General features: G+C 40.4%; 1 protein-coding gene across 6 annotated transcripts in view; it reads right to left on the bottom strand.

Annotated features, from left to right (window-relative positions):
- Positions 1 to 14,735, bottom strand: part of ZNF496 (zinc finger protein 496) — a 35,538-nt gene extending 20,803 nt beyond the window's left edge. For 4 of the 6 annotated variants that reach the window (XM_072640994.1, XM_072640998.1, XM_072640997.1 and 1 more), the window contains exons 1-3: positions 14,647 to 14,735; positions 1,743 to 2,675; positions 634 to 889 (exon numbers count right to left, since the gene is read on the bottom strand). In XM_072640994.1, coding sequence (XP_072497095.1) covers positions 634 to 889; positions 1,743 to 2,132 — 646 coding nt within the window. In that variant the 5' untranslated portion in view covers positions 2,133 to 2,675; positions 14,647 to 14,735. Of the gene's footprint in view, positions 1 to 633; positions 890 to 1,742; positions 2,676 to 5,230; positions 12,264 to 14,508; positions 14,596 to 14,646 lie in introns of those variants that run through there. The other 2 variants (XM_072640995.1, XM_072640996.1) reach the window with 2 other exon arrangements.
- Positions 14,736 to 17,798: the final 3,063 nt, after the last annotated feature.

The raw sequence follows: 17,798 nt of genomic DNA, 5'->3' as shown, positions 1-17,798 counted from the left end.
TAGCTAAGGAAAGAGATTCAATGAGTCAAAATGACTTGCTCAAGGTCACAAAGCTAGAGTGGGAGAGATGGTCTAGCTCCTAATCCAGTGTTTTTATGCTATATCTAAATCTAAAGTAGGGAGGAAGAGAAAGCCAGGTAAATTAAAATGGTATTATTTGAATTATAGAAAGATTCTATTTTCCAAAGAATTCTTTTAAATTGCTTGGTATTTTGCTCTGATCTTCCCATATATAGCAGAGCATTTTTCCAGGTCTTAAATACTCTGTTTATAAAGAGTGAAGTGAAATATAAAAGTCAAATTGATGGAAATACAGGTAAATCTATTCTAAAATTATTATAGGGGAATAGGAAAATAGGTCTGATTTACAGTATTCTGAATAACATAGAAAGCAGGATGCTAGTTACAAGCAGAAACCCTGATATTTCCAACCAGGCTCCATTTAGGGAATCACAGAATAGAAAATACCTCAAGTATCATCTCACTCAATCGCCTCACTTTAACAGGACTAAACTGAAACCCAGAAAGGTGAAATTACGTGCTCAAAGTTAGTAACAGAACAGGAACCTGAACTTAGATCTCCTGCCCCCTGTCCTGTCCCCATTCCACTGCAATGCACTACCATCTCCTTACCTGATTCTTTCGTGAAAGGAGGCCCTTCATCAGTGCCTCTGCTGAGTTGCTCTGCTGCTCTTGGGTTTGGGTTCCCCAATCCTTCTTCTTGGGATGGAGGATGACAGACCCGCCTCTTTGCCAGACTGTTTGAGGGCTCTGATGCTGCCACAGGGGATGCTGTGTCTGACAAGAGTCTTTCTTGTTCCGGCCCCCGAACTAGGACAGGGGAACCATCACCATCATCAATCACCACAGGATCCTCAGAGAGCTGGAGCTAAAATCCCAAAGAGGAAATCTCAGGAACAATCTCTGGGGACAGTGTAGCTCTGCAAAGGGCTACACAAATTCACCAGTCCTTTTCACTGTATTCCTTCCTGTCTCTAAGTGTTCTCCCAATCAACTCCATGGCTAACATATCTCCAGATCCAAAGGTCCACTTCTTTCCCACATGTCAAACAACTTATGTGGTTTTATCTCCTCTAGGTAATAATAATGATAATAGCTAACATTTATACAGCACTTACTATGTGTTAGGCACCATACTAGTGCTTTATAATCATTATCTCCTTTGTTCCAGGCAGTCTTCCTAGATTGCCCAAGACAACTGATGGCTTGCTCCATCAGGAACTACCTATTTGGTCACTGAACAGCTGACCCAAATTTGCTTGTTCCCTTGGCTTCTTTCTCCTTTTGTTAAACCTAAATATCCTAAAAATCGCAGAACAATTAATTGTCCACAATACTATTTAGAACAGTCAAAGAAGAAGGAAGTCAAAGCAATGACCTGCTCCTCTTTTAATGCCTCTCCTTCTACAATGACCCCTAAAGCTCTGTTTCTGAGTCTACAGCAAGACTGTCTTCAAGAATTCCCATACCCTCCTCTCCTCTCCAGTCTCTAGCCTTATTTAGCACAAAGTCAGTCAATATTGTTGTGACAAGAGTGGACACTTTAGTCTATGTCTAATATTATTTTTAAAAAAATCATGTCTTCTATTCTTTTAATTCTCTACTGTTCTCTTTCTCTTCCCACCCTCCCCACCCCTCAGCCCAACCTTCTTCCCTCTCCTGAGTATGTTACAGACTTATACTACTTGCAGAGTCCTTCCTCCCCAGGAACCTCTCCTCACCCACTGCCATGGTCTTCCAGGCTCTGTCTCCAAATCCTCCACCACAACCACTGCCTGCTCACTGCTTTCTGGCTCCTGGGCTCGCACCCAATTCTGGATCTTTCCAGGCAGGATGGTCAGGAACTGCTCCAGCACTAGAAGCTCCAGGATTTGCTCCTTGGTATGTTGCTCTGGTCTTAGCCAACCCCAGCAGAGTTCCCGAAGCCGTCTTAGAGCCTCTCGGGGACCAGCAGCTTCCTGGTAGCGGAAACGTCGGAAGAGCCTTCGGAAAGATTCAGGGCCAGGGGGTTCTGCCTGTGGAGTAGGGTCCTGTCCTCGTGGGTTCCTCATTTTAATGGGTTCCTCTCGTTCCTTTGGGGCTAAGACTCTGGGGCAAAGGGCTGTAGGCATGATAGACTTTGAAGATGGATGAGCAAAGGCAGACAGCAACCCTACTTCCAGGCAAAAATCACTGGCTTCAACGTTTATGTCCTTTGTGTTTATTTCAGAGGGATAAGATGGCAAAGCTGGTTTACACAAGTAATGGGGAATGTAATACAATGTGAAGGATGAATACAAATAACTGATACTCAGATGTGAGACAGAGGATGGGAGTTTCACCTACCTCTGAAGACATTTGTCAGTCAACAATATTTAAAAAGAAAGTTGTTCTGTTTACTAAGCACCACACTAGGAAGTAGGTAGGAGAGGAATCCAGAAGAAATATATTCAAGTCTTGATGTAATACTGTCCCTGAAGTCCATGTCACAGAACTATGTTGCAGGTGGAATAATGTTGTAATGATATCTTTGGTGTACTTCCAATAATAAATCCTCTTAGAGTCTAAAAAGCATTTACCATTATACTTGGTTCTGTAACATATCACGTAGCATTATCCCAAGGCTGTAGGAGACTGGAACTTTGACCTTGAAGAGTTTACAAACAGAAATAGAGCTAGAGGAGAAAAAAGGTATAAAGACTCAAAAACACTTAAAATAATAATCAATTACTAAATAAATATCAATAAATCAATAAGCATTTAAGTATTTATTATAAGCCAGTAACTGAGGATACAGAGACCGCTCCTGCCCTTGAGGAACTTGTGTGTAAAGAAAGAAGACTGGACTTGGGAATTCTAAGGCAAAAATGATACTTTATAGATTATAAATCTGGGACACTACAAATATTTTAGTCCAAGCCCCTTGCTTTGTAGATGACAAAATAAGGCCTAGAAAAGTTAATTAGCTTGCCCAAGGTAACACAGTTAAATAGCAGAAGATAAATTTAAACCAAATCTTCTGCTTACAAAACTAGTTCTCCAGACTAAGCCCCTTCCACCTCTCTCAATATCTGTCATTCATTTATAAAATGAAGGTAATGATGTCTGTACTATATAATTCACAAGAATTTTTGCCAGGATCCAAATGAGATAATTTGAAAGTGCTTTGTATTAATACTTTGTATAAGTATTATCTAAAGATAAGAGTACATTACTATGTATTTTGGTAGGATCTATAGGGGATACAAAGTAACAGGAAATGTTTCCAGACCTCAAGGAAATTATAATTAAATTGAGTCAAAGAATACACAAATCAAAAAGCTAAATGAACAAACTTTTTTTTTTAAATCAAGATGATTTAACAGACAACTTAATGTCCTTCACAGATAATAAAATATTGGCAGCAATAAAACAGCATTTTGAATAATCTATAATTAAGACTGACCTTACTATAAATTTGTTTGAATTAACAGTTTACTTCATTCTCCCACACAAGGTCTTAACCTTGAATCCATGGGTTTAAAAAAAAAATATTTTGTTAACCATTTCAATAAAATTGGTTTCCTCTGTAATCCTATCTATGTTATGCATTTATAAAGTCAATGAGAAGGAGCCTATAGGCTTCAGCAGACTTCCAATGACATAAGCAAGGTTAAGGACTGCCCTAGTATTTCTGGCTGCCTACCAAAGTCATATGCCTTGTGTGCAAAATCCTAAATATCTTTTAATGCTATTTTTATCTATACCCAGAAGCTGAAGATAAAAAAGGGCAGCCCTTGATGAGATTATTGAGCAAGTAATTCTTTTAATGGCACCTGACCAACAGCTCAATACCATCAACAAGGTTATATACTCTACAACCTCCAATAACAACTTCCTATATAGTATGTATTGACAGAATGGAAAGCACACTAAATTTGGAGTCCAAGAAACAAGGTTCAAATCCTGGCTATGTCACTTATGATCTATATGACTTAGACAAGTAGTTTAACCTTCCTGGTCCTCAGAGTATACAGCAGTTAAACAGGGAAGTGTGGTGGGAAGGTAGGAAAGGGTTTGATTTAATGACCTATAAGGTCCCTGCCAGCTCGAAGTCTATGCCTCATCTGTAAAATGAACTGGGGAAGGAAATGTTAAACCACTCCAGTTATTTTTGCCAAGAAAATCCCTAATTGGGTCACGAAGTACATGACTGAACAACATTTGTGCACATGTTCCTGATCTCTCAGTAGAAAGCAAGCTTACTGAAGGCAGGTGAATTTTTTTTTATTCTGGATCTGCATCCCCAGCTCCTAGAATAGTGTCTGAATTTGTCTAATTTGAATTCTCCTACCACAGCAGAAATACACAGCTGCTGCTCACCAGGATGTAACATTAATCTTTTCTTATATTTCATTTTTGCAAAGGATTTCTTAAATGAAAAAATTACATTTTGAACTCAGACTCAAAAAGTGGATGGGCCTGGCTCCTCTTCCCATAAATAACTGTAGAGGGAGCCCAGGCTCTCTCCCAAATGGGTTTTTAATTGCCCCTTTCCCATTTCCATCCAGTATCCAACATCCTCCATCATCAGAAGGAAAGGAAAGAAGGAAAATGCAAGGGGGATAGGGGCACAGACAGAGGTCAGGGAATGGGGCAGCAAGGTTCAGGAAAAGCAAATGCAGACTTACGAAAAAAAGAAGGAGAGAGGACAAAGAGTAAAATAAAGGATGATAATTAATGGAAGAGAAGGAAAAAGGAAAAGGAGAAGGGGGAAGTAGGAGGAGGGCAAGAAGATGGATAAGGAACAGAAAAAAAAGAACAAGGCAGAAAAAAAGAAAGCAATAGGTGATGCTCAGTAGGGAGAAAATAAAGGAGGCTTGTCAGAAGGAGAGAAAAAAGAAAAGTAGAAGGAAACGAAAATAGAAGAAATTTATTAAAAGTGAAGAGGAGGGGGAAAATAATGTGGGCGGACACAGGAACAACTAGAAGCAAGGAGGAAATCTAAGAAGGGGGAAAGAAGGAAAGCAGGGGAAGGAGGAAGGGGAGAAAACAGGGAAGAGAGAAAGGAGATGAGGAAAGAAAAAGTAAATCGGGGAGATGATGGAGTAGCAGAAGGGAGAAAGGGCGGGAGCGAGGTGGAAGGAAAGGCAAAGATAGGATATCAATTTCCCAACGAAGTCTCCCCGAACCTTGGACTCCTTCTTGTTCCTTTGCAGGTTTGGGAGATTTCGCTGTTGCCCAGACTCACCTCCTAGCCCCGGGTCCCCATCTCAGAGTCGAGTCAAGTGAGCCGTGTGCACCGAGCCCGGTGGATGGAAAGGACAGAGCAAGCCCTCCAGTTCCCTCCCTAGGGACACTTCCTGCTCCTCTCTAGGACCTTGGAGGTTTCAGCATCTCAGTGGTTTTCCTCTACGCCACCCAATTCCTCACACATGGTGTGCGTTGCTGGTGAGGGGGCGGGAATGACATTTGAAACCCCCCAGCCCACAGCGTACAATGATGCTGGTACCTCCCGTTCCATCAGGTTCACCCTGCAACCTCTTGTCTCTCTGCATTCCAAGGAAGATGAATTCCTTTAGCCAGCTCTCTACTCCTGGAAGACTGGGGTGAGGGGGCGTGCTAAATATCTTTATTTTCTTGCATACAGAACTGTTGGGTCTACATTATGCACTGCCAAACTTCACAGCCCAGGATAAGGAATACAGCATCAGAGGAGAGACACAATCCCCACTCTCTAGGAGGATTTGAGCAAAAGAAAGGAAAAAAATCGACAAATCAGTAATTTGCGAAATCTGTACAGGACAATGAAGCAGTGACCAAAGAAAATTTCCGGAAGGGAAATGTGCATTAATGGACAGAACTGGCAATAAAGGATCGGAAGGGATCAAAGGAAGAAGATTCTCCCCACCCCCAATCTATCAGCCTAGTCTTTCTCAAATTTCTTATAGTGGGGGAGGGGCGGAGGTGTGACTGAAAGGGAAAAGATCTCATTGTAGAGGTGGAATACTGTGGAAAGGAGGAATAGAGTGGGGAGAATGGCCAAACTTCACTCCAGAATCCACGTGAAATGAATGAGTTACGTTTCTCCAGCTTTTTGCTCCTTTGATACCTCTCTATCTGCTGTAACTACACCCCACCCCAATCCTGCTCCCCAAGAGGAGCCAACGGAGGATGCAGTCCTAGCCAGGTTACCCTCCATCGCTCCCTGAAAGAAGCCACCCCCGCAAGAGTGAATGGAGGAACTGATGGGGGGGTGGGGGAAGTCCAACCAGTGAAGAAAAAATAAGACTGCCAGTAACACAGATTTCTTTTCCTTATCTCACCAAAAAAAAAAAAAAAGAGTAGTCAATCGCTGGTCCAGTTTTCTCCCAGGTTTCTGGTACAGAGGGGTGAGAATTTGTTTTTGCAGTCTTGTGTAAGCAAATAAGAAGGTTCCAGCACAAACCACAGGGAGCTCTGTAGCTCAGGCTTCAGGATGCTAGGAAATTTCAGCTATTTTTTCATAGAGGGCCAAATTCTCCAAATTGAAAAGCTCCATTCTAGGTCCTTCAGAATCAGGGAGCCACAGGCTTTTTCTTATCTTACCAACTAGCAGATGAAGAAATGGAACTATGGGTGACTCGCTGGAACCATCCCTAGACAAAATAATCTGCTCGGTAATCCCTTTACTTTCTAATTCAGTTGACCTCCTATGGAAATGTAAACGTTCTCAAAGCAAGCCTCCTCAATTCAATTAAATAAATATTAATTAAGTGCCTATGAAGTACAATGTAATGTTAGGTGTTATGGATACAAAGATAAATCTGTCTCAAGGAATCTAACAGAAAGGATAATGTATTATAATATAAATGTTTTAAGTGTATACATAGCATGCCCCAAGTGTGATAGACAGGGTTGTTGTAAGGGTCACAGCGGCTGTTGTTTTGTCCTTTTTTCTCGAAGAGGACCAAAGACATCAAGAGGGTGATATCTTGATTTGTTTGTGAATTGGATATGAGTGAGGCAGAGCTATGCAAAGTTGTCAGCTGACACAATTATCTCAATGAGATAAAGAGGTAAAGTGCTCTGTAAACCTGGAAACCCAATATAAATTTCATTCTTATTAATATTATCTAAGAGGAGAGGAAGAGGAGGCATCAGGGAAAAGGTTGAATTACCACTTGAGAATGGCCTCAGAATTTGTAAACTTAGAAAGTGTAAACTATAGTTTATACTTGGCAACTTCTTAACATAAGATATCTACTTAGAATTGGAAGGAACTCCCTTCTTTTGAAGATGAGGCCTAGAGAAGCTAAGCAACTTATTAAAAGACCTATAGACTATGGTAGAGCAAGTGGGGATTTTTGTTCTAGGCACTAAAATTTAGAGGGGCACTCTTCATTCCCATCAAATCACAATTTGTCTTTTGCAATATTTGTGTATCATATGTAAAAAAAAGCCAGAATATCAAGGGCATAGCTATTTCCCAAACCATTTGTCTAATGTGGACAAGACTTTCTCTTTCTTGGCCCTAACTTCCTGGGCTCTGAATACTTAAGTCAGTTTTCTCTATTTCACAGTTGTAGCAGCAGGTTAAAAAAAAAATCTATTTGCACATAAGTTTCACAAAGTTTTTTGGAGGCAAACTTAAGTATCAATAGGAATAATATCTACTAAGCAAGTATATTCTCAAAAGATTCTCCAAAATTTACATTCCAATTTACCTTATGGAGTGTGTCTAGAATGGGAGCAATTAGAGGTACAAAAATAATTACCATCATAAAGCATTTTGCCGCAGCTCCTAGAAAGTCCTAGGCAAAGCATTGGTCAGAAAAACATCAACAAAAAACCCCATTCCTTTCAATTCCCAACAATCAATGTAAGAGGGAGGGAAGATTTACAGAATAATCTCACAAATTTTAGTGTCAGCAATCTTGTAAAGAAATGGGAAAAAGGGGAAATGAGATGCTAAAGAAATTTCAAGTAATGGGATGGGGAACTGAGGAAATAAAGACATGGGTCACAAACTAGCTGTATAATATTATCCCTACATCTATAAAGCTAGGACTTCCTGTAGAGTCTAGAGCACAGATCCTTAATCTTTTTTTTTTTTTGTCTTGGACCCCTTGGGCAGTCTGATTAAGTCTATGGATGCCTTCTCAAAAATATATTGTTAAATGCATAAAGTAAAATACATAACATCAAAAGTTAACCAGTTCCATTGAAACAACAGCTATTAAAAAGAAAATTAATTCTCTAGACCCTAGGTTAAGGATTCTGGGATTAGACTATGCCCATCGCTTCTACCACTTCCTCTTGAGGTAGGAGGTAACTGTCATGCTGGACTGGGCTATTGAGAAGGCACAGAACTTGGGTTTGGGCTGCTCCTTCCTAGGTGTGACTGAATTCAGTCTTGACGGGTAGCATCAGGAATATGAAGGTTTTTGAGATCTTGCTGAAATTAATTCCCTTTCATTTCTTTTCACTCCATATCCCCTGAATTACTACTTTAGCTCTATGGTAAATAGGATTCGAACCCTAGTCCTCTGAGTCCCAAGTCCAATGCTCTCTGTTACACATTCAGTAATACATGTTTTATTATTTTGTATATACTATTGTATTTTATACCTACTGCATAGAATTTGAAAAAAGTATGTTGTGAAATTTTGCTTTCTGTACCTTTTCTCTGTGATCTCATATGCTCCCACAGGTCTAGTGATTATCATGTCTATGCACATAACTCTCAGATCCATATATCCAACCTCTGTCTCTCTCCTGAACTCTAGTACCCCATCTCCAACTGCCTAATGAATTTCCAAATGGATATGCCACAGGTATCTCAACCTCCACATATCTAAAACAGGATTCATCTTTTCTCCTCTCTTCCCTCAAACCCACACCTCTTTTTTAAATTTTTTTTTCTTTATTCCATATCTAATCAGTTACTTTTGTTGATTTGCTTCCTTCCCAACATCTTTGGAACTTGTCCTCTTCTCCACATTTTCACAAACATCACTCTAGCTCAAGTCCCTGTCAGCTCTTCCCTGGACCACTAGCCTCTTACTGGTCTGTCAAGTCTCTCCTCTCTCCAAATCATACACCATAGAACTACCAGTATTAGAAGCTGCGGGCAACTCATTCAACATTTAACCTGCATTTATTAAGAGTCTACTCTATGCCAAGCTAGGTGTAGATAATAAAAACATAAAAATTATATAGTTTCTGCCCTCATAAGGCTCACCTGAGAGCTAGTGTAGCACAATGGCTGATAGTACTCATGCAGATACGATGTCACTCCCCTGATCAAGAAGTTTCAGTGACCTCCTATTACCCTCTAGGATAAAATACAAACTCTTTTGTTTGGCATTTAAAGCCCCTCATAATCTAGGTCTAGCATGTCTTTACAGGTTTATTACAAATTACTCCCTTTCATACACTTGCCTGCCAGCCAAACAGATCTACTCATTGTTCCCTGAATTCGGCAGTTTTTCCCTTGCTTCACTGTCTTTGTACAGGCTGTCCATAATTCTTGGCACTGCACTTCAGCCTCACTGGTGCCTCATTAAAATCCCTAACTTGCTTCAAAGTTGAGTTCAGATGCCATGTCCTTCAACAGAATTTTCCCAGTTCTCCTTCCCCAGTTGCTTGTGTCCCCCTTCCTAATGTATTTTGTATATATCTTGTAGATATTTTGTATTTACTTACATATGTACACATTATTTTCCCCAACAGGATCAGTCAGTCAATAAATATTTATTAGGTGCCAGATACTATGCTAAGTCTGGGGAAAACAGTTCGGCTCTCAAGGAGCACACAGTCTAATTGAGAAACACCATACAAACAATTATGTACAAACACTGGAAAATTAAAGATTATCAACACAGGAAAGGCATTAGAATTAAGGGAGGGTTGGAAAGCCTACTATTAAAAATGGGATTTTATCTGGAACTGGAAAAAAGCCAGGGAAGCTATGAGGTAGAAATGAGGAGGGAGAGAATTCTAGAATTCTGGGCATAGGAGACAGGCAGCAAAAATGACTAGGAGAAAGATGAAATGTCTTATTTGAGGAAGATCAAGGAAGTTGTTATCATTAAAGGGAAAGGTATTTGGGGGCATGGGGATGTAATATGAAAAATCATAATTCCCTTCTCAGGTGTAAGAAGACTGGAAAAGTTGGGGGTGGGGGGCAGGTTACAAAGGGCAATGAACACCAAACAAGATTTTATGTTTGACTCTGAAGGTGATGGGGGTCACAGGAATTTGTAGAATGTCTATGTGTGAGGGGTTGACATGGTCAGACATGCACGTTAGGAAGAACAATCTGACAGCAGAGTGGAAAAGGGACTGGAGCTGGGAGAGACTTATGACAGAGAGACCAACCAGCTAATGCAATAATTCATATGTGAAGTAATAAGAGCCTTCTCCAGAGTAGTGGTAGTGTCAAGAGAGGAGGCATACTCAAGAGATGTGCAAAGGCCTTTGTGAGAGATAAAGAAAAATGAGGAGTCAAGGACCAGGATGTTTGTAGGAAGTTGGCAAGTAGCTACTTAAAGCTCAAAAAGATCTTAGAGGTCATATAATTGCCCTCATTTTTCAGTTGTGTAAACTGAGGTCCAGAAGAGTTAAATAATTTAACTAAGTTTACTCAAGCAGCAAATACCAGAGCCAGAATTTGACCCCATGGCTCCTAACTCTAAATCTAGCACTTTTTCCACACTGGCTCTCAGGTAATCTATGTAAGGGCAGAGACTATTGAGTTTTTATCTTTATTTTATCATCACCTAATATAGTGCTTGGAACATAGTAACCTCTTAATAAATATTTGCTGAATGTTGAACGAGTTGTCCATAGTAGTTAAATCCAAGTCCTACCCACAATAGGTGCTTAGTAACTACTTAGTCTGGAAGATTTCCACTGATGAGACCCCCATCTCAACGCTTATTATTATTATTATTTTTTGCTTAATTTTCTGGTATCTCTGTCTTATAGGCTCATAAAATTTGAACTGTGGGCTGTCTTTCCAACTCCCATGGAGCTAGCTCTCAGCTAAAAGAGCTGGCTACAAACTAAATTCCAATTCCTCAGACAAAAAAGAGGGGAAGGTAGTAGAAATAATTTCATTGAAATCATATTCCTCTGGGTATTAATAAATATATCATCTCCTCCTTACAGAATCATAGAATTGGAGATGATCTCAAAGGCATGTTAATACAATTTACACCTGAATAAGAACCCTCCTCTGCAACATGTCTCACAAATATAAATTTTGTTTGAAGAGAAACATTTTAACTAAAGCAGAGGTATGCTGGAGTTGCAAGGTAGAATTCTATTAAACATCAGATAGCTAACAGAACACTTCTTACTGTCAAAATAGGGATAATAATTCACTTATAATTGTTCTCCATTTTCTAAACCAGAATTCATGCAGCACAGATATATCCTGTCCTTTGGTTCTGACCAAGAAGGCTATCTCTGGGGTTCCATGTGGGGTTAGTAAATACACAGGCCAGCCCCAATACTTAAGCATGAACAGAAAAATCTATGGAAGAGGACGATTGAGAGAAGGTAAGAAATAATCCCTTGAGGTCCCCTCCAAGTCAAGCATTCTGTGATCTTGTGGTCTAATCTTTCTGAATTGAAGCCCCAAATCACACAGCACTTAAATAGGTCAGATCCTGTCTATAATCAGCTGTTCAATCAACAGTCATTTAGTAAACCTACTATGTTCCAGGCACAGTGCTAAGCTCCGGGGATACAGAGACAAAAGTTAAACAGTTTCTGCCCTCAAGGAGTTGAGTTCCGTTTGGGGGAGCGAATATGTACATGTAAGAATATAAAACTATATATACTAGATGAACATAAAGTAATTTGGGGAGGCAGAGCATTAGCATTTTTGGGGATCAAGAAACACTGTATAAAAGGTGTTGATTGAATTTGATTTGGAAGCAAATTAGAGATCCTGAGAGGTAGGAGGGAAAGCATTCCAGAAATGCTGAACAATTATTAGGCAAAAGAGAATACTGCATAAAACTAGAAATGTAGGAAAGGCCCAGGTTATATACAGCTTTATATGTGTTTGTTGTTGCCGAAGAAGACCATGCCATCAGAGAAATAATAACATGACTTGTGCTTGACTTTGTTTTGAGTGAGGGAGAGTCACCAGCCTAACTTCTCCTCCAGAGCTATCTGAATCCAGTACCAGATATTCATCAGGATGACTGGGGATGACCCAGGATGAGTCACTTTGGGTTAAGTGACTTGCCCAAGGTCACACAGCTAGTGAGTGTCAAGTGTCTGAGGTGAGATTTGAAGTCAGGTTCTCCTGACTCCTGCAATGGTACTCTATCCACTGTACCACCTAGCTGCCCCATACAGCTTTATATGTTTATATTTGATCCTAGAGGTATCAGAGTCACTGTTTGGGAGTTTACTGAGTGGATGAGTAACAAGGTTAGACCTTCACTTGAGGAAAATCACTTTGGCAGGAAGATGGATTGGGATTGGGAGAAACTTGAGGCAGAGAGACCAAATAAGAGTTTGTCGCAATATGATAGGTATTAAGGCCCTGAATTAAGGTAGTAGCTGTTACTGGAGAAAAAGAGACCTATGAGAAAGACGTTAACATAGAAATAACAAGATTTTGCAACTGATTGCATATGTGAAATGAGGAAACTGAGAAAATCAAGGCAACCTTGTTTTAGAAATAATAATTACTGAATTCTTAGACATTTTTTCTCATGTTATCTTAAGCATGAGAGAACAAAAATAAGAAAGGGGGGTGAAATGGGAAAGAAAAGGAAGGCAAATGGGGAAAGGGTAGGAAGGGAAAAGATGAAAAGGAGAAACAGGTCTGAATTAGGCTACTATCAACAACTAACTGGTCCCTTGGTGGAAGAGAGTGAAGATTTAATTATATCATGTTAGATCTTAAAAGGAATTTTATAATGCATTACAAAAGCAGTCTTGCATAGTGGAAAGATTTGGATTAAGTCCTAACATTTTTTGATCTTTCACTGAGGAACAAAATTCTCAATCTAGCACTTTTTCCATGTTACCCTGATTCAGTTCTATCTATTTCATGTTCTGTTTCCTAAACTGCTTCATTCACCAAGTAGTAGGCTGAGCATGCAGGAGAAGATTGAAGAGACCCATTCTTCCCGTTTCTCTTAGTAAAGCAACACCTCAGAAACTCTCACCTCAGACACTTGACACTCACTAGCTGTGTGACCTTGGGCAAGTCACTTAATCCTAATTGCCTCATCCTGGGTCATCTCCAGTCATCCTGATGAATATCTGGTCACTGGATTCAGATTGCTGGTGAGGCTGGAGGAGAGGAGAAGTGAGGCTGGTGACCTACACAGTCCTCTCTCACTCAAAACAAAGTCAAGTACAAGTCATGTCATTATTTCTCCGATGGCATGGTCTTCCTCTGCAAGGAAGGACGAACACAGTAAAGCAACAAGTATCATCCATGGCCAAAAGTCTCCTTTCTGTCCTCAGCAATTCAGCAAACATCCAAGACAGAGTCATGATCAGGAATCATTTGAAGTAGTGAGAAGAGTCTCAGCTATGACCCTTTTGAGAAAGAAGTCATTGCGAAGGTTGTGGAGCCAGGTCAGACTGTGCCAAGGAAACAAAGCTCATAGAAAATTTTGAGCCAGGTAATCGACTTACGTGATCTGTGTATCCACAGACAGCAGCAAATGATTAGTGTTTATTTTCTGGATATTTTGTATTTATTTATATGTATACCTGTTATTTTCCCCGATACAACATAAGTTACTTGAAGGCAGGGGGATCTTTTTTTGGGGGGGAGGGGTTTATTTGTAGAGAAGTAGTGTCTGGCATAAAGAAGGTACTTAATAAATCCCGGTTAACTGATCGACCGTTAAAGATGGTTGCTAGGTAAGGGTGAGCCAGTGTTTAAAAGAGTATCAGCATGCCAACTCATCCTTCTACGAGGGAAAAAGGAGTGAGCCTTGGAGAGCATATAAAGGCGCCTGATGTTTACAAGAGAAGGCTAAGTTTCAGTAAATACCACAAAAACTTAGTTCTGTTAAAGAGACCGGGGTAAAAATTTTGAGTCAGAAGGGCCACTGGAGATGAGCAAATCCACCCCCACCACACACGCCGTTCTATACGTGATGAAACAGAGGCCCACCGAAAAGGAATCTGTTTAAGGCCACAGGCCTAAGGGGGGAGTCGGGCTTTCGGCCGTCCGACTGTCCATCCTGCCACTGCACCACAGTAAAGGAAGGGGCCCCCAGAAGGCAGGGGAAACGCGAGGCGGAGCGGGAGAAGGCTAGTGACGGGTTTTCCGTTGGTGGGGAGAAGCCTCCGGGTACCCGAGGGTACCCAGGGCCGGCGGCCACCGAGCGGGGTCGAGGGCCGGCTTGGAGAGGACCCGACAGTGGCAGCCACCGGCCGGGGCGGGAAACGAGCCGAGGCTTCCCCCGGGATGACAGTATGTGAGGCGGGGCCCCGGCTACTTCCGGCCCGGAACCCGGCCTCCCCCGAAACGGCGGGGCCTGCCCGGCCTCCATTTACCTCGGAGTGGCGGCGGCTGGGGTCCGGCCGTGGGCCTGCCCCGCTCTCCCCCTCCTCGTCCGGCCCGCTCTCCTGGCGGCACCGCCCTCCCCTCCCCCCGCCGCAAACACAGTCGGTTGGCCTCTCGCTCTTTCTTACCCTTCACCTCAGGACTGATCGGAATCTTTGCACTCAGTCTCCGGGCTTCTTCACTTCATCTCCATTCGCTTGGCGAGGACTTGGGGAGAGCCCAGAGGAGAACTGCTGATTGGCTCCAGGCGGTGACGTCACACGGGAAAAAGTTCGGACCCAAGAAACCTCTGCCGGCAGGTGGCGCAGCTCAGCCGCGGGTCTTGGGCCGGCTCCGTTTCCTCCGCGAGGAGAAGGAAGTTACCCAAAGGAATGTATCCCATAGGCTGAAGGCTTCCCTTTTTAAACCCGTTCGGAAGTGTCTTCTTACGGCTTTGGGATGCTTCGACTTGAAGAACAGCGTAGGCTGATCTAGAAGGGCTTCTTAAAAGAGAGAGGGCTGCCCTCGGGCCTTCTGCGAACGGACCGCCGGGCCTTCAGAAGCCAAAGAGGTGTCTTTGGAATGTCCGGTGTTTGCAGAGGAGACCATGTAGATCTCAGCCACTCCGGGCTTGGGCAGCACGCCCCCTGAGCACGCATGTTGATTTCACTGCTTCCAGAAATGTTGCAGCTTCTCTGCTGTGTCGTCTTCATTTCCAGCGACGCTAAAGTACAGTCATCTATTAGATGTCTCAATGCAATTAAGGCTGGACTTTGTAGGAAGACCAGACGCAGTCCTTTAAAGTCCTTAGATTCGTTCCTGAAATGAATACAATGTTGCACACAGACAAGGGATTCATTAACCACAAAGGTTGAGCAGGAGTGAAGTGTGGTGGTTAGCGTTGGATTACAGGGAATCCCTCCAACTCTATCTGTGTGATCATGGTCAGGTTAATCTGGAAAACTGGAAAGAGTACTGGCGGTAGTCGGTTCAAATAGGTTCAAATCCTGCCTTTGGTGTTTACTCCCTGTGTGACCTCGGAGGTCATATAACGTTCTCAAGCCTCAGTTTCCTCATCTGTAAAATGAGGGCTTTGAACCAGGAGATTCTGAGGTCCTTTCCAGCTCTGAATCTAATAATTCAATGATCTTTTGTAGATAATAATACTTGCAGCATCTACTTAACTGTTCGTGTGAAGTAAGGTGCTTTTTTAAATCTTAAAGACTATTCAAAAACATTTCTTTTTAAAAATTAATTTGTTTTCTGTTTTCTATTAAAACACCGAATAGAATAGAAATAGAATTTCTATCTAAAAAAAAACCATTTCTTGAGCTATTACTTGTGGAATGATACTGTGCTTGAAGCCGTAAGGGAAACAAAATAAATTGGAGTATCTATTCAAGGATAAGACTAATATTAGTTAACATATAGATCTGCTTTAAGGTTTGCAAAGGATCTGTGAGTTCATTGGAATGGGTTATACTCCTCCTTAGACTTATACTAGAATTTATTAGGCAATTGTAATAGAACTGTAATAGTAGAAAAATTCATTATGCTGTGTAACCAGCTTGATCATGAGTCTCAGTAAAAAATTTTTTGACGATACTGCTGTTTTTAATCATTCAAATAGCTCATTATCTGTTTCAAATTCTTTATTATGCACAGTCGCACAACTTGAAGCTGGTTAAATACAGTTCTCATAATTCTTAAATACAGTTTTTAGATTATAATATGTGACTTTACCATGAAAGTATTTGGCATTTAATAAAATTCTTAACAGGCACCTTACATGAGGGTAAAAAAATCAATCTGTTTCCATTCCCAGACACCCACAGTACATAGAATCGTCTGCCAATAAGAAAAATTGAGTACTGACTTTTGTCAAAGTGGCATAGTAGGAAAACAGTTCTTAGAGAAATGTAGTCAAGATGATTTAGCTTATTCATAATATAAGGTTAATTGACAAGGCTTGTACTGAAGTTTACAAAAAAATTATCTTAGGTGGTTCATGAACCTTAAGAGCAAGTGACTTTGCTGTGTATCAGATGAGAAATATATATATATATACGTATATACATATATATACGTATATATATATATACACACACATGTATACACATATATAGTTATAGTTATAATAGTACATATGTATAATTAAGTACATATATATAATACATCTAAGAACTGAACTCATACTTGTGAACATATGTTCACAAGTACAACCTTCTCTTAAGAATCTGAACAAATGAGGACTTAAATTCAGTGATAAACAAAATTAAGACAGACACTATGTATTTCCTAGAAAAGTTAGCTTGTGAAATCTGAGTTGTGACTGTTTAGAGCTACAGTTTAACACAAGTATCTTTAAGAAGATATGAATCGGAGATGACACAGAGTCCATTTATCCTAACAGTTAATAGGTTTGTGAATTTAAGAATTGGTGTTTTCTGCACACATATCTAAAATTTCCCTAATACTTAAAAAGTAAAATACCTTAAAGTACAGGGGGAAAAATCTTATATGAAAATTCACAATTTTAAATTATTAACACTGTAGAAAATCTACAGAAGGGCTGTAGACTAAGAATGGCAAAAAGAGACAATGGAACTAAAATTGTGATCAACCCACTACGTTATGTATTTCCTTAATTTGCAAGGTTGTAATGAAGCTATAAATTTAAAACATTATGGAATGGGAGACTTAGAACAAAAGAATCATATATAAACCTCTCAGACGCATACAAGACTTCTAAAATATACTCAGTGAAAGGTGTAGGCATAGAATACCTAGTTGTAAATTTTTACATAACACCATAACCACTTGAACTTTCTAATATCATCCAAACACAGGTCTTGTTTTGAAAAGAATATCAGTGATCTGGAAATGGATGGGGGCAGGAAGTTTTATGATCTATAATCCTATAGGAGGAATATGAAATTACAAAACATCAACCTACACAGATGAAATATTTAACTGTTTAGGCTTATGCATATCTGAATGCATATTATCATCAAATCAAAGTATGAAGTAAAAAAAAAAAAAGACAACACCCTGGCAATTTGAGGAAGTTCCAATGTTTCAGGGAAAAAATATTTTGAAGAACATTTAGTAGTATAACAAAATAAATACAGCAGGATCAGATTAAGGGTAACAGTTATAAATGAAATTTTGGCCTATTTTTCCCCTGTAGGTTGCAACCATCTTGACTTTTTTGAACTTTTACAGTTTTCCCTCATGCTTAATTCAGATTTGAGGCTGCTTAACATACACCTGTGATTCTAGAGATTCTGCTGGTGAAAGT

This window comes from Notamacropus eugenii, chromosome 2, assembly GCF_028372415.1.
Source record: "Notamacropus eugenii isolate mMacEug1 chromosome 2, mMacEug1.pri_v2, whole genome shotgun sequence".
Taxonomy (NCBI): Eukaryota; Metazoa; Chordata; class Mammalia; order Diprotodontia; family Macropodidae; genus Notamacropus; species Notamacropus eugenii.
Note: the sequence above shows the minus strand (reverse complement) of the source record. Positions and strands in the feature narration are given on the sequence as shown.